At 46.7% G+C, this 27,295-nt stretch overlaps 1 protein-coding gene across 1 annotated transcript in view; it reads left to right on the forward strand.

Annotated features, from left to right (window-relative positions):
- Positions 1–27,295, forward strand: part of DNAJC11 (DnaJ heat shock protein family (Hsp40) member C11) — a 75,732-nt gene that overhangs the window by 29,031 nt on the left and 19,406 nt on the right. Inside the window, exons 4-6 of the mRNA XM_033228557.1 lie at positions 8,810–8,911; positions 25,101–25,229; positions 26,239–26,361. Of these exons, the coding sequence (XP_033084448.1) occupies positions 8,810–8,911; positions 25,101–25,229; positions 26,239–26,361 (354 nt within the window). The remainder of the gene's footprint in view (positions 1–8,809; positions 8,912–25,100; positions 25,230–26,238; positions 26,362–27,295) is intronic.

Here is a 27,295-nt window from a genome sequence, read left to right on the forward strand (position 1 = left end):
ACAAACGTGAGCCACCACTCCCGGCCTACAGTTTTTCAAGTCAGCAGTTGGAGTCACTGAAAAGCTGTAGGACTTCATTACATATTCCCTCTTCAAAGACCAGGTTTTGAGTCCCCAGCAGCATTATCCCAGTCAGTGGAGCAGTGGGGTCTGCTGGTCAAATATTGTATGGTTTCCTCTTATCAAACCAGATTATCTTCCCATTAGAAACAAGGCAAATCCACACACAAATGGTGGTTATACAAATATGTAGGGCTGGGTGCAGTGGCTCACACCTATAATTCCAGCACTTTCAAAGACTGACAGAGGAGGATCACTTGAGCTCGGGAGTTTGAGATCAGCTGGAGCAACACAGCGAGATCGCATCTCTACAAGCAATAAAAAATAAAAAAATTTACCAGGCATGGTGGCGTGTGCCTGTAATCCTACTTCTTGGGAGGCTGAGGTGGGAGGATCACTTGAGCCTAAGGAGGTCGGGGTTGCAGTGAGCCATGATCACACCACTGCACTCCAGCCTGAGTGGCAGTGAGACTGTGTCTCAAAAAATAAAAATGAAATAAATAAATGAAAATAAAAATATGTGTACAGTTGTGGGTGGCAAGTGGTTAAACATTATGTTCGTATTTGTTAAGTAAACTAAGCAAGTCAGGTTCTCATGGATCGGATTGGCTTTTTTTCATATTGATACTAAGCTTTTGCTGCAAGATGAAAATGCCTTCAAAGAAAACTAAATAAAGATACCTCCCCAGATATTTACTCAGAGATGTATTAGTGTTTAACATACAGTAGGAAAATTGGACCCATTATTCATATTACACAGAAAGTCTCATTGAACTCAAGCAAATTTTATGAAGCTGGCATCAACATTCCTTCAAGGAATTCTACAGCTGGATGGATTGTTCCATATGACGATTCTCTCACTGCAATAATAGCTTTCACTCCAGGGAGGAAGCTGTATTCCCTTCATGCTGTTGCTGATATTTTTAGACTATTAAACTCTTCAGTTGCTGAAGGGTATCCATTTACCACATATTTATTAGGCTACCATATGGGTAGTCAGTGAAGGGTGAAGGGCATTGATTGTTGGTATCCTGAGTGTCTGAGACGCCTTTAATCCAAAGATCTCAAAGCACTCCACCAACTAGAAATCACTCCCCAAACCATTGGAGCTTCTTTAGAATGTACAGAATACTAGCCCAGTTGTTAGTCATGAGGTAAATTTTCAGTCTTTTCTTTTTTTTTTTTGAGACAGAGTCTCACTCTGTCACCCAGGCTAGAGTGTAGTGGCGCGAGCGTGGCTTACTGCAGTGTCAACCTCCCAGCTCAGGCCATCCTCCCACCTCAGTCTCCCAGGTAGCTGAGACTACAGGCATGCATCACCATGCCTTGCTACTTTTTTTTTTTTTATTCTTTTTTGAGACAGAGTCTCACTCTGTTGCCCAGGCTGAGTGTAGTGGCATGATCTTGACTCACTGCAACCTCTGCCTCCAGGGTTCAAGTGCCTCTCCTGCCTCAGCCTCCCGAGTAGCTGGAATTATAGGTGCGCACAACTATGCCCAGCTAATTTTTTTTTTTTTTTGGTTTGGTTTTTTTTGAGATGGAGTCTTGCTCTGTTGACCAGGCTGGAATGCAGTGACGCGATCTCAGCTTACTGCAACCTCCACCTCCCTGGTTCACGCCATTCTCCTGCCTCAGCCTCCCAAGCAGCTGGGACTACAGGCGCCCGCCACCACACCCGGCTAATTTTTTGTATTTTTAGTAGAGGTGGGGTTTCACCATGTTAGCCAGGATGGTCTTGATCTCCTGACTTCGTGATCCACCTGCCTTGGCCTCTCAAAGTGCTGGGATTACAGGCGTGAGCCACCGCGCCCGGCCTAATTTTTGTATTTTTGGTAGAGATGGGGTTTCACCATGTTGTCCAGGCTGGTCTCAAACTCCTGACCTCAGGTGGTCCTCCTGCCTTGGCCTTCCAAAGTGCTGGGATTACAAATGTGAGCCACCGTGCCCAGCCCCCCCCCCCCTTTTTTTTTTTTTAAGGCTTCTAGAGACTGTTATTCTTTGGGAGGATTCCCAGGAATGAGATGTAACCATTCCCAACTTACAAAACCAGCCATACTATTTACTTACGGAGATTGGTTAGTGATGTTTGTGCAGATACCCACATTGAAAACAAAATTAGCCATGTTTTCAGAATGGCAAAAATCTAACCTTGAACTGTGAATGCTTTGACAGTGTTGATTCTGGTAATGGCTGGCAACTGCCATGGAAACCACGTAACTCATCTCCTGCAGATGTCATTTTCAGATGTTGTGTTACATCCGAGTTGCATCCTTTGGCCCAGATCATCTGCAGTTTGGTTTTTGTCTGCAGTCCTTTATATTATTTATATTTTCCTTCCCTGTCTTTGACATCGGTTTTATAGTATATGAGAAAGTCAGCCTGTATTAAAAGCAATAATATGGTCAAGATCATGAAAAACTAGCAAAGGTTTAGAACTGTCACAGAGCAGAGAAGACTAAGGACGTCCACCTCATGTGTAAATGCAACGTGGAATCTTGGATTGGATCCTGGAACAGAAAAAGGATGTTCGTAGAAAATCTGGTGAAATCTGAACCCTAGGTTTAATTAGTAGAAGGGTACTAATGTTGGTTTTTGAGATTTGACAGATATTCCATGGTTATATAAGGTGCTAACATTGGGGGAACCTGGGTGCAGGCTATACTAGAACTTTCTGTACTGTTGTTATAGTGTTTCTAAATAATTTTCTAAAAATATCCCAGAATAAAAAGTTTACTAGCTAGAACCAGATGACACTTTTCAAATGATGTCGCTTAACCCTCCTCATTTTATAGCAGGGAAACTGAAGCTTAGAGAAGGACTTGCCTGAGGTTTCCCAGGAGGTTTAAGGTCCTGTCTGTCCTCCTTCCATGATGCCACCCAGCTTTTGGAGATCTCCTCATTCGTTTCATCAATAAAGTCAGTCTTCTTGGTGGTTGTTTTTTTGTTGTAGAGATGGGGTTTCACTATGTTGACCAGGTTGTTCTAGAATTCCTGGGCTCAGTCGGTTTTTTCTTTTCTTTTTTTTTTTTTTTTTTTTTTGAGATGGAGTTTCACTCTTTTGCCAAGGCTGGAGTGAAGTGGTGCAATCTCCGTTCACTGCAACCTCCGCCTCCTGGGTTTAAGCGATTCTCCTGCCTCAGCCTCCCAAGTAGCTGGGACTATAGGCAACTGCCACCACGCCCGGCTAAATTTTGCATTTTTAGTAGAGACAGGGTTTTGCCATGTTGGCCAGGCTGGTCTCAAACACGTGACCTCAGGTGAGCCACTGCTCAGTTTCTGACTAGCATAGGGATGGACCTAGTAGGTGAATGGTTCGGTGAACAGCAGTTGTATGGATTCACAAGCTGCATGTGATACACTCTGTCCATGAGAAACACTGACAGTGTCTGGTTTTGTCAACTGTCATGCAGCTTCAGATGCTGTGTTCCCAGATGCCTCTGTCTGTAAGGGTTGCTGATAAGGAGAAGAGCAGCTCACCGCTGGCTTAGTCCTGTTCCCCTTTCCGGCATCATGTATTCTGTTTAAAGGAAGGTATAAATAATCAAGGCTGGCCGGGCGCGGTGGCTCAAGCCTGAAATCCCAGCACTTTGGGAGGCCGAGACGGGCGGATCACAAGGTCAGGAGATCGAGACCATCCTGGCTAACACGGTGAAACCCCGTCTCTCCTAAAAAATACAAAAAACTAGCCGGGCGAGGTGGCAGGCGCCTGTAGTCCCAGCTACTCGGGAGGCTGAGGCAGGAGAATGGCGTAAACCCGGGAGGCGGAGCTTGCAGTGAGCTGAGATCCGGCCACTGCACTCGAGCCCGGGCTAGAGCGAGACTCCGTCTCAAATAAATAAATGAATGAATGAATGAATGAATGAATGAATGGCAGAGGCCTGTGGGAGCTGAGAATGAAGTGCCCTGCCCTGCCAAGTGTCTTCACCGCTCCAGAAAGGCTGGCCATTTTGACTTTGCTGTTAGCTCAGATTATGCACCAACTATTTGCAAAACTTGTGTAAAATATGACTAAAAATGGAATGATCTGCCACCTTTGGATTATTTGCCTTTGTAATTCATCACAGAATGTAACAGAGAGAAAGTAATTTTCAGCTGTTCAGTCTTCAAAGATTAAACAGCTAAAATTCCTGAAAATGAATCTTGTCCTGCTGCAGCCTTTGTGAAGCCTCACACTTTCCAGGTTTTTTTTTTTTTTTTCTCCTACAGGGTTTGAGTCCAGGATTTTAATTATCAGCAGCTTACAAATCTGTTTCCAAAAAAAATAGTAGTATATGGGCATATTCATGGGTCTGCTTATGTCACTGATTAAAGTTATGGCGAATCAAACTTTTGTTAAATTTGCATTTTTAAAAACTAATATCCTGTTGAATAGAACACTCAATTATAAAATTTCTATTCAGGCCGGGCGCGGTAGCTCACACCTGTAATCCCAGCACTTTAGGAAGTCGAGGCTGGTGGATCACTTGAGGTCAGGAGTTCAAGACCAGCCTGGCCAACGTGAAACGTCATCTCTACTAAAAATGAAAAAATTAGCTGGATATGGTGGCATGAGCCTGTCGTCCCAGCTACTCGGGAGGCCAAGGCAGGAGAATTGCTTGAACCCAGGAAGCGGAAATTGCAGTAAGCTGAGATCGCACCACTCTACTCCAGCCTGTGTGACAAAGCAAGATTGTCTCAAAAAAATAAAATATTAAAATAAAATAAAATCTCGCCGGGCGCGGTGGCTCATGCCTGTAATCCCAGCACTTTGGGAGGCCAAGACAGGCGGACCACGAAGTCAGGAGACCACCCTGGCTTATACCATGAAACCCCGGCTCTACTAAAAATACAAAAAAATTAGCCGGATGTTTTGGCGGACGCCTGTAGTCCCAGCTACTCGGGAGGCTGAGGCAGGAGAATGGCGTGAACGCGGGAGGCGGGGCTTGCAGTGAGCCAAGGTCGCGCCACTGCACACCAGCCTGGGTGACAGAGCGAGACTCTGTCTCAAAAAAAAACAAAAAAGGCCAGGCACGGTGGCTCACGCCTGTAATTCTAGCACTTTGGAAGGCCGAGGTGGGTGGATCATGAGGTCAGGAGATCGAGATCATCCTGGCTAATACGGTGAAACCCCGTCTCTACTAAAAAAAAAAATACAAAAAATTAGCTGGGCGTGGTGGTGGGCGCCTGTAGTCCCAGCTACTCAGGAGGCTGAGGCAGGAGAATGTCATGAACCCAGGAGATGCAGTGAGCCAAGATCGCACCACTGCACTCCAGTCTGGGCGACAGATCGAGACTCTGTCATAAATAAATAAATAGATAGATAGATAGATAGATAGATAAATAAAGCGAGACTCCGTCTCAAAGAAATAAATAAAATAAAATCTCTTTATCCAGATTGGAACAGCCTGCATCCTCTGGGCTATGTAGAGAAACTGTCTCCATTCAGACAGCCTCACACTTAGACCTCCTTGTCCTTGGTGATGGGTCACTTAAGTCACCATCTGTTGGGTCCAGAGAAACTGGCTCCACAGTCAGGTCCACTGAATTGGGCTGTAAAGTCATGAATAATTTTTAAAGTATTTTGAAGCATTTTTTTCTGGATCTTCAAACTTACATGGAATGGTTGATTACCTACATTTCCCTGAAGCTCGTTTATTTTTTTTTCTTTTGCTTCAAGGAGGGACTGACATGAGATTGAGAAGATAATGGAAACTTTGAAAAACTGCACCTTGCTTTTGTCTACATCAGGACGGGTGGCATTGGAAAGGGAGAGTGCTGTAGATAGGTGACGCGCCCTCGGTGGTTCTAAGCCTGGGCAGTGGGAATGCACCTCGTTCACAAAATAGAACCCAGAATGTCCTTGCGAGGTCACAGAGCAATCACTGTCGTGCCACTTAGGACCTTTAGTTTGTTCTTGGATGATTTTAACAATCTTTTTATTTTAAAGCTTCCTTAAAAAGAACCACTTCCCCCCTTTTTTGTAATTTTTTATTTATATTGGGTTATTAGAGAAGAAAATGTTTTCACTATTTTTAATGTTTAAAGTAGTGGACAAGTTCCTAGGATTTTTTTTGGATGAGTTTTTGTGGGTTTTTTTTTATTATTATTTGTTGAAAAATAAAATCGTTTCACAAAGCCTGTAATATTTATATTGAATGTGTGTATGTGTGTGTGCGTGCACACACGCACATACGTAGGTACATACACATGCATAGAGGATTTTTAGGAAATGATATAAAAAAATTGAGTGTGAGCCTGTGAGAAGAGGGAATATGGGAATCACAAACTTTTTATTTCCTTCTGTTCTATTGATATTTTGCTATAAGCTTGTATTTTTAAAAATAATTTTTTGAAACTTGAAATTTCCAAGGAAACATTTTCTCACATCACATCTTTTTAGATAGTCTGTGAGCAACATCTCAAGACTCCCCTGTGTTTCTCCCACCAATGGGTGGAATCTGCTTTCTCGTACACCCCTGGCCCCTCCCCCAGCCATCTGATACCTTTGGTCATGATAGGAAAAAGAGTAACTACTTTTTCTGTCCTATTCCCACACTGTGTGTTTCTCATCAGTGCACACAATTTCACACCATAAACAGGACCCTTAGAAATCGTGCAGTGCAGACCAGGCGCGGTGGCTCACGCCTGTAATCCCAGCACTTTCGGAGGCCGAAGTGGGTGGATCACGAGGTCAGGAGATCGAGACCATCCTGGCTAACATGATGAAACCCCATCTCTACTAAAAATACAAAAAATTAGCTGGGTGTGGTGGCGGGTGCCTGTAATCCCAGCTACTCGGGAGGCTGAGGCAGGAGAATGGCGTGATCCCAGGAGGCGGAGCTTGCAGTGAGCCGAGATTGTACCACTGCACTCCAGCCTGGGCGACAGAGCGAGACTCTGTCTCAAAAAAAAAAAAAAAACCAGAAATCGTGCAGTGCAGTTGCCTCTTTCACAGATGAAAGACTGCCCTTTCCGCTTCTTTGAAATCTCGACGAGGTGGTCTTCCTTTCATGACGAGCTAAGAAGGGCTGAACTGAAATTGGAATGCTGTATTTTCTTTTTTTTTTTTTCTTTTCTTTCAAGATGGAGTTTCTTGCTCTTGTTGCCCAGGCTGGAGTGCAATGGCGTGATCTTGGCTCACTGCAACCTCCGACTCCCGGGTTCAAGCGATTCTCCTGCCTCAGCCTTCCGAGTAGCTGGGATTACAGGCACCCACCACCACGCCTGGCTAATGTTTTGTATTTTTAGTAGAGACGGTTTCACCATGTTGGCCAGGCTGGTCTCGAACTCCTGACCTCAGGTGATCCACCCACCTCGGCCTCCCAAAGGTATTCCACACCAGACCTGGAATACCTTTTCTTTTTTTTTTTTTCCTTTATTTTTTTTTGAGACAGAGTCTTGTTCTGTTGCCCAGGCTGGAGTGCAGTGGCATGATCTCAGTTCACTGCAGCCTCCACCTCCTGGGTTCAAGCAATTTTCCTGCCTCAGCCTCCCAAGTAGCTGGGATTACAGGCACCTGCCACCACACCTGGCTAATTTTTGTATTTTTAGTAGAGATGGGGTTTCACTATGTTGGCCAGGTTGGTCTCTAACTCTGAACTGAGGTGATCCACTCACCTCGGCCTCCCAAAGTGCTAGGATTACAGGTGTGAGCCACCGCGCCAGGCCGGAATACCTTATTTTCTCAGATTTGACATCACTGTGCATCCCTGAGTTTAACAAGGTCTGCTGCGTGGTACCTGAGTATTGTTACACCAGCCTATAACTGACAGCCCACATTCTAAGGTTCATATACTATTTTAAGAAGAAGAGTTCCATGATTCTGAAAACACTCAGACCCGCCAGACATGGTGGCTCATGCCTGCAATCCCAGCACTTTGGGAGGCTGATGTGGGAGGATCCTTTGAGGCCAAGAGTTTGAGGCCAACCTGGGCAACATAGCAAGACCCCGTCTCTACAACAACAGAATAAAAACACCCAGACCCGACAGCTTGAGATCCGTGGTCCAAGAAGCTCAAAAGGAGTCTTTAGCGATTGTCCCAGACCACTAGGGAGAGCCAGCTTGCCTTCGTCCTGATATTTAACATTTGTTATCTGAGATTCATTAGGAAATTTACACTATGAAATTTAAGGTGACGGCCGGGCGCAGTGGCTCAAGCCTGTAATCCCAGCACTTTGGGAGGCCGAGACGTGCGGATCACGAGGTCAGGAGATCGAGACCATCCTGGCTAACACGGTGAAACCCCGTCTCTACTAAAAATTACAAAAAACTAGCCGGGCGAGGTGGCGGGTGCCTGTAGTCCCAGCTACTCGGGAGGCTGAGGCAGGAGAATGGCGTAAACCCGGGAGGCGGAGCTTGTAGTGAGCTGAGATCCGGCCACTGTACTCCAGCCTGGGCGACAGAGCGGGACTCCGTCTCAAAAAAAACAACAACAACAAAAAAAAAGAAATTTAAGGTGACATTTTCCTTGTAAGATTTCTGCAGACTTAGAGATAAGTTGCTAAAATAAAGAATGTTTAAGTCACTCTGGAGAGCTGAGTGAAAGCTCATTTCAACCTTGGGAAGGTCCAGGAGGGCAGTGAGCTCTGCCTCACCCAGGCCTGAGCCATCGGATGGCAGAAGTCATGGTTTGGGGTACTTCCTGGGGAAAGGCCATGGCTGGACCCCAGGCAGCATGCACACACCAAAATCAATGACTGCAGTTCTTTGTGTACGTTTCCCTTACCTCCTGGGTCCTCAACTGTCTTCCCATCTTGATTCTGCACATAGGTTGTGGAAAGGAGGAGAACCCCAGCTGAAATTCGAGAGGAGTTTGAGCGGCTGCAGAGAGAGAGGGAAGAAAGGAGACTGCAGCAGCGAACCAATCCCAAGGTAAGCCGGGGGCCAGGTTTCATGAGGACACCTCATGAAAAGGCCTCATACCTAGAAGCCAGGTCTGAAATAATGAGGTGCTGGTGGATTGTTAAAGTAAAAACATACAAGCTGGTGGGACAAAATTTGGCTTATGTTATGTCAAAGTCATATCTTTCTGGAAACACCTCCCTGGCAGCCATCAGCCACGCTGCTGCTCATCTCCAGGAGATGAATGTTTTATACCATGTGGAGGGAAGACAAAACCAGTCCCCTGTTTTTACCAGAAGTCAGGGAGTTTTGCCAAGCAGATAATACAGGCCAGTCATTGAAAGCCGTTTCCTCCGACTGTGCTGCCCAAGTCCTTGATGCTGGAAATCAGAGGACAGTGGCAGGGCAGAGGACAGCCACCTAAATCACCTAAGTGTTGAGGCAGCAGAAGTCCTTGCTTACCCATTAGGATATGGAGAGCCAAAAAATGCAGAGGGCTCAGCGCATGTCTGTGTTGCCTTGGGCAGAGGGCCCTGCTCACATCACCCCAGGGCATTGGTGCCATGACCGCCGGTCACTGGGCTGTTTGAGCAGCATCAGTGTCCCAGATCACCGAGGGAGTTTAAGTCCTTTAACCCAGTGACACTACTTAGTCTGAGTTACTTTTCAATGCTAAGTATGCTCTCTTTTTCCTTTCAATTTGCTGGGGAGATTGTTTTGCATGTGTGCCCCAGCTCTGTGGCAAATAGAAAGCTTGGTCACTTTGAGATTCCAGTTGTACTGAATGGCTAATGAAACATGGCCTGGTGTACTATTCAGCTGTGTTTGAAAAGAGGGCTCAGTGGCCAGACCCTATCATTGTGGCCAGGACGGCCTGGCAGAGAGCCTGTATCTGTCATGATAAGGAGCTGGGAGCCCCCCCGGTCTTCCGTCAGCCTCTTCTCCCATGATCTGTGTCAAATCAACATTGTTGGAAGGAGAGCGGAAGCCATACAAAGTTATAAGAAGCCTTATTATTTTCTTTAAACCTTGTAAAGGAAAAGAACAGGCCGGGTGCAGTGGCTCACTCCTATAATCCCAGCACTTTGGGAGGCAGAGGCAGGCAGATCACCTGAGGTCGGGAGTTTGAGACCAGCCTGGGCAATATGGTGAAACCCCATCTCTACTAAAAATACAATAAAAATTAGCCGGGCCTGGTGATACATGACCACCAGCCTCCCAAGTAATTTCAGCTACTTGGGAGGCTGAGGCAGGAGAATAGCTTGAACCAGGGAGGCAGCGGTTGTAGTGAGCCAAGATCACGCCACTGCACTCCAGCCTGGACAACAGAGTGAGACTCTGTCTCAAAAAAATAAAAAAGAAAAAAAGGAAAAGAACCAATGCTGGCTTAAACTGGGATGCGTAGTAAGATAAACCTCTGATGAAATACATTCTAGAAAGCCGTTGTTTTAAGACCCATACAGCATTAAAGGACCACATATCCAGAACATGTCCATCTACTTGAATCCCACATTTCAGAATATATTTGACCAGATAAAATTATGGATGGGAATAGGCCGGGCGCAGTGGCTCAAGCCTGTAATCCCAGCACTTTGGGAGGCCGAGACGGGTGGATCACGAGGTCAGGAGATCGAGACCATCCTGGCTAACACGGTGAAACCCCGTCTCTACTAAAACATACAAAAAACTAGCCGGGCGAGGTGGCGGGCGCCTGTAGTCCCAGCTACTCGGGAGGCTGAGGCAGCAGAATGGCGTGAACCCGGGAGGCGGAGCTTGCAGTGAGCCGAGATCCAGCCACTGCACTCCAGCCTGGTCGACAGAGCGAGACTCCGTCTCAAAAAAAAAAAAAAATTATGGATGGGAATGAAGGTTTTGTATCATCCATTATCATGTATAATCAATAAATGTTTTAATTCTCTTGGGAAAAAATGTATATTTGAAAATGGTAACACCTCCGCTCCCATCTACTCACTCTCCCCTCAGCAGGTGAGGTCCTCAGAAGTGCAGGGTTACCTTTTGGTCAGATGGAGGCAGAGAATCAAAACCCTGGGTGAACCAAGTCAGGGAGTTTGGGATAACTGGGGGAGTTGAAAGTCTCCGAGGTGCCCTGAGCTGTGCTAATGATTCCTGCTTGGATCTCCCAGCCAGGTGCCCAGGGGAGGTCCAGCTGGGAAGGTCTGTGTTGGCAGGTGGAGGTGGGGTCAGGGTGCCTGGCAGGAGCAGGCTGTGCCTTTGGCGTTTTTGCTGTTCTGGCCGGAGGTTTGCTGTGTTAGGAGCAGTGAAAGGGAACGAGAACCTCACTATCATCCTGCACCCATGTCCTGTGATCAAATCGGCCATCTGGGGGTGTGTGACAGTTGCTTATTAGGACTCTGCAAATGTGTCTGAAGGCCATGTTTCTGTGGAATGAGGGAGCGCAGCTGTGACCATCTCACACAGACATGCAAGTGATTTTTAAAATGTCCTATACTTTGGTACTTCCATAAAACTGCTTCCAAATAAATCAGACATTTTCTAATGACAAATCTTGAGCGATAACCAGATGTTGGCTGTCCAGCATTTTAAGGAGAGGATTTGAGGTAGATCTTTCATTCCATTTCTGACAGGTTTTTTTGCTTTTCAAGATGAGCAAACATTTTTGTCCTGAAAAGAAAGGGGTGATCTCCGCTTTAAGGAGACCATGGAGGCAAGGTGTGGTGGTGGGTAATCCCAGCACTTTGGGAGGCCAAGGTGGGCTGATCACTTGAGTTCAGGAGTTCGAGACCAGCCTGGGCAACATAGTGAGACTCCATGTCTACAAATAAAATACTAAAATTAGCCAGGCATGGTAACATGCACCTGTAGATCCAGCTACCTGGGAGGCTGAGGTGGGAGGATCCCTTGAGCCTGGGAGGTCCAGGCTGCAGTGAGCCAAGATTACACCCCTGCACTCCAGCCTGGGCAGCAGAGTCTCAAACAAACAAACAAAAAGACCATGGGGAAGCCAGGCATGGCGGCTTATTCCTGTAATCCTGGCACTTTGGGAGGACAAGGCAGGAGGATTGCTTGAGTTCAGGAGTTTGAGGTCAGCCTGGGCAACATAACAAGACCCCCATCTCTACAAAATATTTACAAATTAGCTGGACACAGTGGCACATACCTGTAGTCCACGTTACTTGGGAGGCAGACAAAGGAGGATTGCCCTAGCCCAGGAGTTCAAGGTCGCAGTGAGCCGTGATTGCACCACTGCACTCCAGCCTGGGCAACAGAGCAAGGTCCTGTCTTAAACAAAAACAGAAGGACACTTTTGATGACTTAGGGATCAGCCTGTCAGCTGGACCCCCACAGTGGACCTCAGCTCAGAGGGGTTTGCAGGCTGTATCCCATGTGTGATATTATTGCCGCCCGCAATGCAGGTGCGTATTTCTCTCTGTTTTCACCAATAAGAGCAGATGAGGTAGGGATTTCCAGTAGGTTAATGTATCTACCAAGCAAAAAAGCCTAGTGAGGAAAAGCCCAGGTTAGAAGGTACAACTGCCAGCAGGAGGCAGGACACAGAGTGAGCCCTTGGACAGTGCTCCGTTTTCTCTTTTGTAAAATGAGGACAGATGTGGAAAGATTGAAAACACATGAAATAGATGTCAATTTATTAGGGAAAGATAATCTTGCTATATAAATGCAAAGTGGTACTGGTACCAAAATGATGTTCAGAACGAAATGTGGTGGTGGTTCATTCAACACTGAGGAGGAAATTCTTAACTTGGTCAGGAATGGTGGGACCTGTGAGGTGGGATTTGAAAATGGCCCTCGAGGCCGGGCACGGTGGCTCACGCCTGTAATCCCAGCACTTTGGGAGGCCGAGGTGGGCGGATCACGAGGTCAGGAGATAAGACCGTCCTGGCTAACGCGGTGAAACCCTGTCTCTACTAAAAATACAAAGTTAGCCGGGCGAGGTGGCAGGCGTCTGTAGTCCCAGCTACTCCGGAGGCTGAGGCAAAAGAATGGCCTGAACCCGGGAAGCAGAGCTTGCCGTGAGCCGAGATCATGCCACTGCACTCTAGCCTGGGTGACAGAGAGAGACTCAGTCTCAAAAAAAAAATAAAAGAAAATGGCCCTCGAACAATTCCCGCAGCTTTTGCCTGGGGCGGGGCCCGGTGCTGTTTGCAGTATGGCTGGCTGTGTTATGGACTTGTGTGGAATGTGCCTTGCCAGGCACCATGGTGCCTGGGAGAGAACAAGTAGAATCCCCAGCCCCGGGGTGTGTCCACTTTGCCCCTGGCTCCAACTGATGGAACGCATGCATGCACACACACACAGGCACATCCGTGTGTGGGAGGCAGCATGGGAGAACCTTGGACTTAGAGTCCAGGGTCCTGCATCCAGACTCAGATTCCACCTTCCTGTCTGTGCCCTTGATCAAGTCCCTTCTGCATTCTTAGTCCAGTTTCTGCCTCCATGAAATGGCAGGCCCACTTTCTGGGTTGAGTCTTTGGACCCCACAGTCCTTAGCTCTAATTACCTGTTTTCTGCCTTTGCTTTGCCCTGTGGGAGTAAATTCCTGTCTGTATGTCCTGCTGGAAAACGCCACCCTCGGGTTGCTGTGGTCCCAGTGTCTTTAGGGCCCTCCACATTGAACTGGCATCAGGGAGATAATTGGTGGCTGGGGAGGACGTGGGGTTCATCCCTGAGAACAGTATGTGAAACTGGAGCCTGACTGGACCACCCTGGGCATCCTCCTGCCGTCATCAGATTTCTGTCTTATTTGCATAATCCATCCACATTTCTTGCATTTTAAGGACTTAAGATCATGTAACAGTGTCGTTCTGTGCTGTATTCACTTCGTATTGATTATTTTAATTCCTTTTTTCCTTAATACCCATAAATCTTCTCTCTCTGTGGACGGCAGCCACTTTGAGCATATTTAGAAGGCAATTTGATCCCAGGCAGCTTGTCTGACTTCATTGCTGCCTCCTTCGTGAACTTGTTTACATCCCATGTGCAGCAGATGATTAAGTTAGGTTTGTTTGGGGGTATGGGGGCAAAGGAGCTTGACTGTCTCTGTGAGCATATATTGCTTTAGTTTTTTGACCCTACGACAAAATAGTTTGATGGAGATTTACGTTATTTCTGGGCCATTTTTGCTATTACAGAGGTTGATATACACTCCTTGGCAAGACCTCTCTTATCTAGAAAACCCCATCATCAGCGTGGCTTGTGTAATATCTGAGAAACACAATTCAGCTTTATTAGAAAAAAATGTAAATGATGTATCGGCCAAGTGCGGTGGCTCACGCCTATAATCCCAGTGTATCCAGAGTTCGTTCCTTCCAGTGGGTTTGTGGTCTCGCTGACTTCAAGAATGAAGCTGCGGACCTTCACGGTGAGTGTTATAGCACTTAAAGGTGGTGCAGACCTAAAGAGTAAGCAGCAGCAAGATTTATTGTGGAGAGCAAAAAGAACAAAGCTTCTGCAGCCTGGAAGGGGACCCAAGCGGGTTGCTGCTGTTGGCTGGGGTGGCCATCTTTTATTACCGTATTTCTCCCCGCCCATGTCCTGCTGATTGGTCCATTTTATAGAGTGCCAGTTGGTCCATTTTACATAGTGCTGATTAGTGCACTTACAATCCACAGAGCGCTGATTGGTGCGTTTTTACAGAGTGCTGATTGGTGCATTTACAATCCTCCAGCTAGCCACAGAGCACTGATTGGTGCATTTTTACAGAGTGCTGATTGGTACATTTGCAATCTTCTAGCTAACCATAGAGTGCTGATTGATGCATTTTTACAGAGTGGTGATTGGTACATTTACAATCCTCTTGTAAGACAGAAAAGTTCTCCAAGTCCCCACCCGACCCAGGAAGTCCATCTGGCTTCATCTCTCACCAACGTTTTAGGAGGCTGAGGTGGGTGCATCATCTGCGGTCAGGAGTTCGAGACCAGCCTGACCAAAACGGTGAAACCCCATCTCCACTAAAAATACAAAAATTAGCCGGGTGTGCTGGCAGGTGCCTGTAATCCCAACTACTTGGGAGGCTGAAGCAGGAGAATTGCTTGAACCTGGGAGGTGGGGGTTGCAGTGAGCCAAGATCACACCACTGCAGTCCAGCCTGAGCAAAAAGCTCGAGATGCCATCTCTAAATAAATATATAAAAATAATATATCAACAGCCTGGGCAACATGGCAAAATCGCATCTCTACAAAAAATAATAATAATAATTAACTGGACATAGTGGTGTGCTCCTGTAGTCCCAGCTACTCAGGAGGCTAAGGCAGGAGGAACGCTTGAGCCCTGGAGGTGGAGGATGCAGTAAGCCAGGATTGTACCAGCCTGGCTCCAGCCTCCAAGATGCACTCCAGCCTGGGTGACAGAGACTCCATCTCAAAAAATAAATGAATAACATATCAAGGAAGGCATATAACCATAAAAATTTTTTTTTTTTTTTTTTTTTTTTTTTTTTGAGACGGAGTCTCGCTCTTTCGCCCAGGCTGGAGCGCAGTGGCCGGATCTCAGCTCACTGCAAGCTCCGCCTCCCGGGTTTACGCCATTCTCCTGCCTCAGCCTCCCGAGTAGCTGGGACTACAGGCGCCCGCCACCTCGCCCGGCTAGTTTTTGTATTTTTAGTAGAGACGGGGTTTCACCGTGTTAGCCAGGATGGTCTCGATCTCCTGACCTCGTGATCCGCCCGTCTCGGCCTCCCAAAGTGCTGGGATTACAGGCTTGAGCCACCGCGCCCGGCCCATAAAAATATTTTTAAATGCCAAAATGTTTTCATAAAGCTGTAAGAGTGCATCACTTGATTATTTTTAAAGGATTCTGGGGTTGCCTTGGCAATGACCGTAGCCAGAAAATTCGCCCGTGCTTATGACTTCAGTCTGTTCTGTGGAGGTGGTTCTGATGTCATAGAACTGCCCGGACTTGGCTGAGAGCATGAGAGAGCAAAAGAAGGATTGTCTGACCCATATGTTTGTTGTGCGTAGTGACAGGAAAAGGCAATTTACCTTCTGCAGAAATGGGCTGCTGTTGCAATTGGAGATTGTGGGAAGTTGTCTGGTAAGGAGAAGAGGGACCAAAGCCTGGTGAATCAGGTCTGGGAAAGTGCTGTGACAATGAAACAAACCCTGGAGAAGAGTGGTCTTGGCAATCGGGATAGAAGGCACAGAGGGATTCAAAGGTAAAACAGCTGTTTGTCTTGAAGTGAGTATCCATCAGAGGGCTGTTTGACCCCTTCATGTCAGCATAATCACTTACAAACAAAGTTTCAGAATTAGAGACTACTGTTTATATAGGAGGACAGGCTCTGACTTCCGTTTGAGATGAAGTGAATTCTGTGGGAACCGTCATGAGTGCCGTGCTGGTGGGTTCATCGGTTATAAACAGGTGGATTTCACGTTGCCTTGTATCACCTCTTTTGGTGGAATTTTCAGTTAGTAAAGAGTTCCTTTTGAGATTGCAATTGACAGAAATTTCTTATGTTTCCCTCATGGCGAGATAAATATAAACATGAAAATAATTCCGCCTGGTTGGTGTTGAATGTGTTAACATGATTGTGATCATTACTACACAGTGTCTGCATGTATCAAATCAGCACACTGTACACCTGGAACGTGTGCGATCTCTGTCAGTTAAATGTTTTAAATTTTTTAACAAGATTTGAAACCAAAAAATAAAGAATTTAGAATGGTACATTCCTGGCTGAATAAACAACTGATTCTACTCAACGAGTACAAATGCATCATCTCCTACCTGGTAAGAAGTTTCTCATTGTAGGAGAAAGGCTCTAACTCATGCTTAGAGTTTCTGAGTGATGTCAGTGAAGACGTTTTATCACATTCACAGTTAACCCAAGGCAGAAGGTTCTCAAAGAGCCCAGTTAATAAGAATGAAGGGATTAAACTACAAAATAAGATTTAACAACCGGGCACGGAGGCTCACGCCTATAATCCCAGCATTTTGGGAGGCCGAGGCAGGCAGATCGCGAGGTCAGGAGATCGAGACCATCCTGGCTAACACGGTGAAACCCCGTCTCTACTAAAAATACAAAAAATTAGCCGGGCGTGGTGGCGGGCGCCTGTAGTCCCAGCTACCCGGGAGGCTGAAGCAGGAGAATGGCGTGAACCAGGAGGTGGAGCTTGCAGTGAGCCGAGATCATGCCACTGCAGTCCAGCCTGAGCAACAGAGTGAGACTCCGTCTCAAAAAAAAAAAAAAAAAAAAGAAAGATTTAACAGGGAGAAATGTGCTAGCTACGAAAGGGGGAAAATGGGGCAAATGGTCATCTTTCGTTGACTTGGTTTAATATTAGCAATTTTGTGGGTTGGAGATGGGTGAAAATGGTTGATTTATTCACAAAGTAATTTAATTTGGGTGCCTGTAATGTGCCAGACACTTTAGGAATGTGAACATTCAGCAGAGAATAAAACAGACAACCTAATCCCGCCATGAAGCTTAATGATCTAGTTGAGGGACACAGAATCTGCAGTAAATGCAATATATAAATTATATATTAGGACCGGGCATGGTGGCTCACGCCTGTAATCCCAGCACTTGGGGAGGCCGAGGCAGGCAGAACACCTGAGGTCAGGAGTTCAAGACCAGCCTGGCCAACATGGTGAAACCTCATATCTACCAATAATACAAAAATTAGCTGGGTGCAATGGCACACACCTGTAATCCCAGCTACTCAGAAAGCTGGGGCAGGAGACTCACTTGAACCCAGGAGGCAGAGGTTGCAGTGAGTCGAGCTTGTGCCATTGCACTCCAGCCTGAGCGACAAGAGTGCAACTCCATCTCAAAAAAAAAAAAAAAAAAAGAACTTTTTAAATAATTAGCCAGGCACAGTGGCACGCACCTGTAATTCCAGCTATTTAGGAGGCCGAGGAAGGGATGTCCCTTGAGTCCAAGAGTTCAGGGCAACAGTGAGCTGTGATCAAGCCACCACACTCCAGCCTGGGCAGCAAAGTAAGACCCTGTCTCTAAAAAAATAAAATAAAAATATTCAGATGATATCATTTGTTGAAATATGTTTTAATGAATATTGGTTTTATTATATCAGATAAACTATAAATAATTTATTCAAAGGTAGTTGAAAAATAAAATATTGGGACAGGCAGGATGACTCACACCTGTGATCCCAGCATTTTGGGAGGCTAAGGCAGGAGGATTGCTTGATCCCAAGAGTTGGCGATCAGCCTGGGCAATATAGCGAGACTCTGTCTCTACAAAAAAATACAAAAATTAGCCAGGTGTGGTGGCGTGTGCCTGTGGTCCCAACTACTTGGGAGGCTGAGGGAGGAGAATCACTTGAGCCCAGGAGTTTGAGGCTGCAGTGAGCTGTGTTTGTGCCACTGCACTCCAGCTTGGGCAAGAGTCTGTCTCTTAAAATAAAATAAAATGTTCTTAAGAAAACATGTGGCCGGGCGCGGTGGCTCACGCCTGTAATCCCAGCACTTTGGGAGGCCGAGGCGGGCAGATCACGAGGTCAGGAGATCGAGATCATCCTGGCTAACAAACATGGTGGAACCCCGTCTCTACTAAAAATACAAAAAAATTAGCCACTCATGGTGGCAGGCACCTGTAGTCACAGCTACTCGGGAGGCTGAAGCAGGAGAATGGCGTGAACCCAGGAGGCAGAGCTTGCAGTGAACCAAGATGGCGCCACTGCACTCCAGCCCAGGTGACAGAGCAAGACTCCATCTCAAAAAAAAAAAAAAGAGTAGGAATCATTATTTGGGGCATGTATCCACAGACTTTTAGTCTGCTCATCAACCTTGTCTGTCTCCAGTATCAGTGTTCTGATTATGTGCTGCTGTGTAACCATTTTCAAACTTGGTGGCTTCCAACAACAATTCCATACTGTCTCACAATTCTGTGGATTGACTGGGACTTGACTGTGATGGGTCGGTGCTCCCAGGGGATGGGGTGGTGCTCCCAGGGGTTGCAGTCAGATGGTAGCTGGGTCTCATCCCCTGCAGGCTTGCTGGTCTGCACGTCAGCAGTGGCTTCTGCATTCATGTCTCATGCACCTCAGCAGAGTTGGCTGGCATCACTCTCTCTCCAGGCAACCTCTCCCCTCAGGCTTCCTTGCCAACAGCAGTCTCTGGGTAGCTGGACTTAATACATATTAGCTAGTGTCCCCCAGATAGTGCATTTTAGAGACCTGGGCCAAGCTGCAAGGCTTCTCATGAGCTGGTCTTGAAGTCAGCACCATCAAATCCATGCATTCTGTTGGACAAAAGCAAGTCTGAGAGTTGCTTTTATGAACCCAAGAGGTTCAGGATCAAGGAGAGGGCTCTTTATGAGGACATGAGTACCCGCAGGCATGGTTCCTTGGGAGGCCTTTGATCTAACTTCCACAGTATGTCACGCTGTTTTGTGAAGAGTGTATTTCCAGTGTCTTTTTCTTTAATACCATTGCCTACTATCTTTATGAAAGTTGCATTTATATTTATCAAGTTTTATTTTACTTTGAGACAGGGTCTCATACTATCATCCAGGCTAGAGTGCAGTGATACAGTCATGGCTCACTGCAGCCTTGACCTCCCAGGCTTAAGGAATCCTCCCACCTCAGTCTCCCAGATGACTGGGACCACAGGCGGATACCACCACTGCCAGCTAATCTTTTTAGTTTTTTTTGTGGAGACAGAGTCTCAGCATGTTGTGCCTAGGCCGGTCTCAAACTCCTGGGCTCAAGCAATCCCTCCGCCTCAGCCTCCAAAACTACTGGGATTGCAGGAGTGAGCCACAGCACCCAGCCGAAATTTTTGACACATTTAATTGATTCTTCTTTGTGTATCATATTTTTAATTTAGAAAATACTCTCTCAATTCTAAATTTCTTCATATTAGAACATAAAAATATCTTGGCCCAAGTATTTTGACAGGTATTGTCTTTTTAACTTTATTCACAACAGTTTTCTTTGACATATTTTTCTTTTTTTTTTTTTCTTTTTTTTTTTTTTTGAGACGGAGTCTCGCTCTGTCGCCCAGGCTGGAGTGCAGTGGCCGGATCTCAGCTCACTGCAAGCTCCGCCTCCCGGGTTTACACCATTCTCCTGCCTCAGCCTCCCGAGTAGCTGGGACTACAGGCACCAGCCACCTCGCCCGGCTAGCTTTTTGTATTTTTTAGTAGAGATGGGGTTTCACCGTGTTAGCCAGGATGGTCTCGAACTCCTGACCTCGTGATCCACCCATCTCGGCCTCCCAAAGTGCTGGGATTACAGGCTTGAGCCACCGCGCCCGACCTTGACATATTTTTCTAAATCATCTTTATTTATGATCTTTTGAATGTTTTATCAAATTTAGATGCTACAAAACTGTAGACCTTTTCAATTCCATTTCATTCTAAAAGAGAATATAAATTTACCCAATTAAACATGACAGCTCCACCAAGATTCCTACCCAAAATAAAGATACTCCAAAATGCCATTATGGAATTTCAAAATTATATCTCATAAACCGTTTGAACTCTTATTTATTTTGTATGGTTTTTTCCCCAAAAAAAAGATCAGCCTCAGAGTATTTTTCATTACAAGCCTTATTTTCAGTGATTGTAATTTTTTTTTTTTTTTTTTTAAGACAAGAGTTTTGTTCTGTTGCCCAGGCTGGAGTGCAGTGGTACGATCTTGGTTCATTGCAACCTCTGCCTCCCAGGTAGACGCAATTCTCCTGCCTCAGCCTCCTGAGGAGCTGGGATTACAGATACACACCACCACGCCTGGCAAAGTTTTGTATTTTTAGCAGAGACGGGGTTTCACCATGTTTGTCAGGCTGGTCTCGAACTCCTGACCTCGTGAGCCGCCTGCCTCGGCCTCCCAAAGTGCTGGGATTACAGGCATGAGCCACCGCACCCAGCCTGTTGTTTCTGAAACAGAATCTTGCTCTGTCACCCATGCTGGAGTGGAGTGGCGCAATCGTGGCTCACGGCAACCTCCACCTTTCAGGTTCAAGCAGTTCTCCTGCCTCAGCCTCCAGAGTAGCTGGGATGTGTGCCCAGCTAATTTTTGTATGTTTAGTAGTGACAGGGTTTCACCATGCTGGCCAGGCTGGTCTCGAACTCCTGACCTCAGGTGATCCACCTGCCTCAGCCTCCCAAAGCGTTGGGATTACAGGTATTAGCTGCCGCACCTGGCCACAAATTGTTCATATACTGCCATGCAGTTTTTTTTTATTATTCAGAATCATCATCATCACAGAGATGTGTTTGTGCTGTTACTCTGTGAATATAAAAATTTGTGAATTTTGACAACTACAACTTCATTTTCCATGGGTAGAGTACCACAGCTTGTTTTGACACAATTATACGTTATGTATCACTACAACTAATTCTTTTTTTTTTTTTTTTAAGACGGAGTCTCGCTCTGTCGCCCAGGCTGGAGTGCAGTGGCCGGATCTCAGCTCACTGCAAGCTCCGCCTCCTGGGTTCACGCCATTCTCCTGCCTCAGCCTCCCAAGTAGCTGGGACTACAGGCGCCGCCACCTCGCCCGGCTAGTTTTTTGTATTTTTTAGTAGAGACGGGGTTTCACCGGGTTAGCCAGGATAGTCTCGATCTCCTGACCTCGTGATCTGCCCGTCTCGGCCTCCCAAAGACTACAACTAATTCTAAGGATGTTTCTAGCCCATGGGTTTCTTGATGTAATAAAAATATTTTTTACCATAACACTATACTGCCTCAAAGTTGGTATTTGAATATCACCACACACACAAAAAAACACATTTACCTTCAATGTGGAACTTTTAAATTGAGTTTATAGTAGCATTTATAATGTCAGGCGTTTCACCCTCAACAGAAATCAGGTAATTATTAGGGTTAATGCATTTTCAGATTGAAGCATCTGGCCAGGCACGGTGGCTCACGCCTGTAAATCTCAGCACTTCAGGAGGCCGAGGTGGGCGGATCACGAGGTCAAGAGATCAAGATCATCCTGGTCAACATGGTGAAACCCTGTCTCTACTAAAAATACAAAAATTAGCTGGGCGTAGTGGCGCACGCCTGTAGTCTCAATTACTCGGGAGACTGAGACAGGAGAATCACTTGAACCCGGGAGGCGGAGGTTGCAGTGAGCCGAGATCGTGCCACTGCACTGCACTGGACTAATGGCTAATGTCGCCTGATGACAGAGCGAGACTCCATCTCAAAAAAAAAAAAAAAAAGCTAGCATCATTAACAGTTGGGAAGTTGGGCTAATAAGGCAACCAACACAGAAACAGCTGTTGCTTTATCTTTCATTTGTGCATTGCAGACCTTGGAATGGAAATGTGAGTGAAATTAATGTAGAGGAACTACCATTTGATCTAAATGAAAAATGATTTTCACAGTTATATGTAAATACACCTGCTGCTACAGCCCACTTTCCGGCACAGTCTTCTTGGAGGAATGACTGACCGTTGACACTGGTGCTTCTCCAGCAGATCTGAGACTTGATTTTCACGTGCTCAGAGTTAGCACTTTGGATGGTCAGTGTGGAAAAACATTTTATGCGACTTATAAGTTCATCAGCTCTCTGGGAAAATGGAAATTTAATACTCAGTGTCAGCCCTGCCTGAAGAGTTTATTGAAAAAGAAAGCATTGCCAAACAGCAACAAAAACCTGTAGATTTATATCAAGGATTTCCAGATTCAAGCCACTGCCTGTTTTCCTGAGGCCTGTGAGCGAAGAATGGTTTTTGCATTTTTTAATGGTCAAGAAAAACCAAAAGAAGAGGCCTTTGTGACGTATGAAAGTTATGTGAAATTCAGATTTCAGCTTCATGAACAGTGTTGTCCTGGAACACAGACACACTCAGTCATTGACTGTTTATCTGGCCACTTTCCCATTTGAGTAGCAGAGATGAATTCCGACAACAGCCCGTACGGCACCAAAAGTCTTCACTTTGGCTCTTCACAGAAGACATGTGCAAAGCCTGACGGGTATCCTTCAACAGGTGACGGAAACATCGTGGCAGCGGTGCTCAGGGTGCTCTTAGGCTCCGCAGCACAGGCCACCAGTGTTCCCCACACGTTTTCATATATAGTTGGAGTTTCCTAGGGATGTGGCTGACCAGTGGGCTCGACAGCTTCAGCTGCCCCACACGCCAAGGCTCTGGCCGCCACCGGCTACGCCACATGGGCAGCAGCATCTGATACTTCCCCACTACCGAGGCCAGGGGTGAGCTGCACCTCACCACGGCGTCAGCGTGCAGCACACATGCCCGACCTAGAAAGGGGGGTGCTTCCTATGGTTCATCTGCAAAGAAAGGGGAAAAGAGTGGTGGAATCTCACTGGTCAGCTCCTGAAGGCACGGTGCGTCTCACACATTAGATGAGACCATGGCGGATGCTGGAAATAAAGTGATGGTCCATCTGCAAAATGCACTCTGACATAAAAGTGAAAAATCTGAGCTATTGGCTAAACCAACAGAAACAACAGATTTAAACCCCACTTGTGACACTCCAGAGACTACCCAAACACCACCCTGTCTGAACTCACCTGCCATCGCCCCCTCCGCTCCAGCCCTAGAGACCTCCTTGCCCCTCCACTGGGTGCCCATGAGGGCCATCCTCATTTGTGTCTTGGTTCCCACACCCCCTTCTCAGAGGTCCCTTTCTTGACCACTTAAAACACTCTCTCGGCCGGCCGGGCACGGTGGCTCATGCCTGTAATCCCAATACTTTGGGAGGCCGCCAAGGTGGGCGGATCACGAGGTCAGGAGATCAAGACCATCCTGGCTAACACGTGAAACCCCATCTCTACTAAAAATATAAAAAATTAACTGGGCGTGGTGGTGGGCACCTGTAGTCCCAACTACTCGGGAGGCTGAGGCAGGAGAATGGCATGAACCCGGGAGGCAGAGCTTGCAGTGAGCCGAGATTGTGCCACTGCACTCCAGCCTGGGCGACAGAGTGAGACTCCATCTCAAAAAAAAAAAAAAAAAAAAAATACAAGGCCGGGCGTGGTGGCTCACGCCTGTAATCCCAGCACCTTGTGAGGCCGAGGCGGACGGATCACGAGGTCAGGAGATCGAGACCATCCTGGCTAACGTGGTGAAACCGCATCTCTAAAAATATAAAAAATTAGCTGGGCGTGGTGAAGGGCACCCGTAGTCCCAGCTACTCAGGAGGCTGAGGCAGGAGAATGGTATGAACCCAGGAGGCAGAGCTTGCAGTGAGCTGAGATCACGCCACTGCACTCCAGCCTGGGTGACAAAGCGAGACTCCGTCTCAAAAAAAAAAAAAAAAAATTGTTGTAATGGGCTGCGAAAGTTTAATTTAAAAAGTGTATGTGGCCATGGTTTTATATACTGGATTAAGATATGTGTCCATTTTAAAGTTGTGCCTATAAAAGAATAATAAACATTGATTTTCTGCATAACAAGCATTTTTTTTTTTTTTTTTTTTGAGACCGAGTCTCCCTCTGTCACCCAGGCTGGAGTGCAGTGGCCTGATCTCAGCTCACTGCAAGCTCCGCCTCCCGGGTTCACGCCATTCTCCTGCCTCAACCTCCCAGGTAGCTGGGACTACAGGCGCCGCCACCTCGCCCGGCTAGTTTTTTGTATTTTTTAGTAGAGACGGGGTTTCACCGTGTTAGCCAGGATGGTCTCGATCTCCTGACCTCGTGATCCGCCCGTCTCGGCCTCCCAAAGTGCTAGGATTACCGGCTTGAGCCACCGCGCCCGGCCTTATAACAAGCATTTTTATCAGCAAAATTTTAGCTTAGAATTCCTTGAGCGAATACACTTGTTTCTCAAACTTAATTCTCAAATTAATTTGAGAAGGTGGATTTTTAAGTCTCCCATTTGTTCATAATTTGTGCTACTTTATCTTTGAAGGTATTTTTATTTAAAGAGTTTTAGGGTAGTTTTGCCGTGTACGGTGTTTACCAAAAAATGTTTGATCCATGTAGTTCATTTCTAGGTTGCTTTATGCATTCATGGGGCCTGTTTGGTCTCTGAAAATCAAACTGCGCTGCTCTTACTTCTTTGACTAACACTTTGTCTTTGGCGTGTCATTGCTCTGCAGACATGCAGACCAGCTCTCCTGGTCAAATGACGTTTTCTAGGTCCGGACGTCTGTGGTGCTCTGCAGTTTGGTTCGGACTGTGACATTCATGCTTTGTGGGCTTCCTGGTGGCGTGTCCTACTTAAACCCAGTGAACCCTGAAGTCGAATGACCTGTTCAATTAAAGCAAGCTGGCTGTTGAAGTGTAGCATTGTCTTTCATTCCACAAATACCACCCCTTCTGCTGACAGCTTGTTTTTCTGCCCCAGGGAACGATCAGCGTTGGAGTAGATGCCACTGACCTTTTTGATCGCTATGATGAGGAGTATGAAGATGTGTCCGGCAGTAGCTTTCCTCAGATTGAAATTAATAAAATGCACATATCCCAGTCCATTGAGGTAAAGCACACAACCACCTCTCCGAGTACTGCAAGGGCTCGAGTTAATGAGGCACAGCACACCAAGCAGCTGGAACGAGAGTCTGCCCAGGGTTTTTCTCATCTTTATTTATGAAAGGATGCAATTAGCCACTTAAAAAAGAAAGCGCTTCAGTCCCAGCCGTGTGTTACCGCTGTGCTGGCATGTGAGCCAGCAGGAGTGTGGGCTGGGGCACTTGGCTCCCAAGGTCTTGGGCCTTTCCAGCAGAGGGTGTTAATGGTCTGGGAGAAGTAGAGGCCCAAGGTCATGGAGTTCTGGGAGAGAAAGTAGACCTCCATGGATCATTCTAACCACCGATTTTAGTTTTAAGGCAAATTCTGCTACGTGCCGCAAGGCTATAGCAGGTCCCACGAAAATCTCACCATTTTCTTGGGAAAATGGTGAGCCCTGGGCACACGAAAATGTCACCATTCTGCCCACTGTTTGAATGTGGCAAGGTCAGGCCATTCTCCTGAGTGTTGATAGTAGATCTTTGTCTCTTCAGCTCATTAATTTATTCTCCATTGCATCAGCCAACAACATGGAGTCCTAACTTGGGGAAATTTGCCCCGTCTTGGAGCTCCCTGAGTCAGCTGATACAGAATACAGCCATGGAAAAGTCTTCAGTCCCCCCAGAACCCTGATGGCAAGCAAGGACAGGAGAGGCCCCAGGTGTACCACAGAGGGAAGGCACACAGTGAAGTCACTGTGCTGATATCACTGGGACATGCAGCCCCATGTTTCCCGTGGTGTTGTGAAATTTGCCCATTAAAGCTTTTGCAAAGCATATTATCCTTGTGGTCACATGCAGACCAAATAACAAAGCGAAAGAAAAGTCAAGCTGTTGCGGCAGTTCTGCATCCATGTGTGCTTCTAAACAGAGGAGTCATCTGCACCTTTGGCCTTGGACTCACAGTGCGTTCTTTAGGCTGCTGCCACTGGCACTTCCTGTTGTTTTAATTCATTCATTACCAGCAAATATCATTTTTAGGCACCCCTGACAGCGACAGACACAGCCATCCTCTCTGGAAGCCTCTCAACCCAGAATGGAAATGGAGGAGGTTCCATTAACTTTGCGCTCAGACGAGTAACTTCGGCAAAGGGATGGGGAGAGGTAAGAATGTCTGTTGGCTGAGTTGTGTTGTCCATGCAAAGGCTCATTTCTGAACATCTACACGCTCAAAGCTCACCCTCAAACTCACCCGGGGGCCCCGTTGTTGTGTAATGGCACCAAGTGTCACACTTCCATCAGTTGACTGGTCCTAAAAGAAAAATAGGTCTCATAAGCCTGGCCAACATGATGAAACCCCGTCTCTACTAAAAATACAAAAATTAGCTGGGCGTGGTGGCGCCTGCCTGTAATCCCAGCTATTCAGGAGTCTGAGGCAGGAGAATCACATGAACCGGGGAGGCAGAGGTTGCAGTGAGTCGAGATCGCACCATTACACTCCAGTCTGGGGGACAAGAGCAAAATTCCGTCTCAAAAATAAAAAGATAAATAGGTCTCATATCTGAGAAGTCTTGTCAGTCTTCCTCAGGTTTCCTATGAGACAGCAACTTCTAGAAATCCAGCCTCGGAAACTCAGTGTTCCCTTGAGCACAAAGCCTGTGGGCTCTTTTTCCTGCACAATTCAGAAGGCAGGTGCTCTCTCCAGTGCAATGGTTCACTGATTGGTGGCCATTTAACAGCCAGTTCTGCCGAGCAAATTGAGCTGCATCAAATTAACATTGAAGAGTTGCTTGAAAGTCACCCAGACTAGTAAACACGGCAGCCAGGCTCAGCTGTGACTTCCAAGGCTGTGTGAGTGTGGAACTGCTGCCGGGCTTTAACGTCAGACCCCTGAGGACCACCCCAGTCACCTGGGAGACATTTGGCTCAGGATGAAAATAAGGAGTCAGCAGTGCAAGCGGGGCGGGGGTCGGGGGGGCGGCGCACTGACCGCAGCAGGTGCTCTGCAGGTGGGGGCGCTACACCAGGAGCGGTGGGGAGCCGGCTGGTCTCCTGACCTCAGCCTGGGAGGCAAGGATCGGAGGTGAGCAGTTTTTTT

The sequence above is a fragment of the Trachypithecus francoisi genome, unplaced genomic scaffold (genome assembly GCF_009764315.1).
Source record: "Trachypithecus francoisi isolate TF-2019V2 unplaced genomic scaffold, Tfra_2.0 Lachesis_group12, whole genome shotgun sequence".
In the NCBI taxonomy this organism is placed as follows: domain Eukaryota; kingdom Metazoa; phylum Chordata; class Mammalia; order Primates; family Cercopithecidae; genus Trachypithecus; species Trachypithecus francoisi.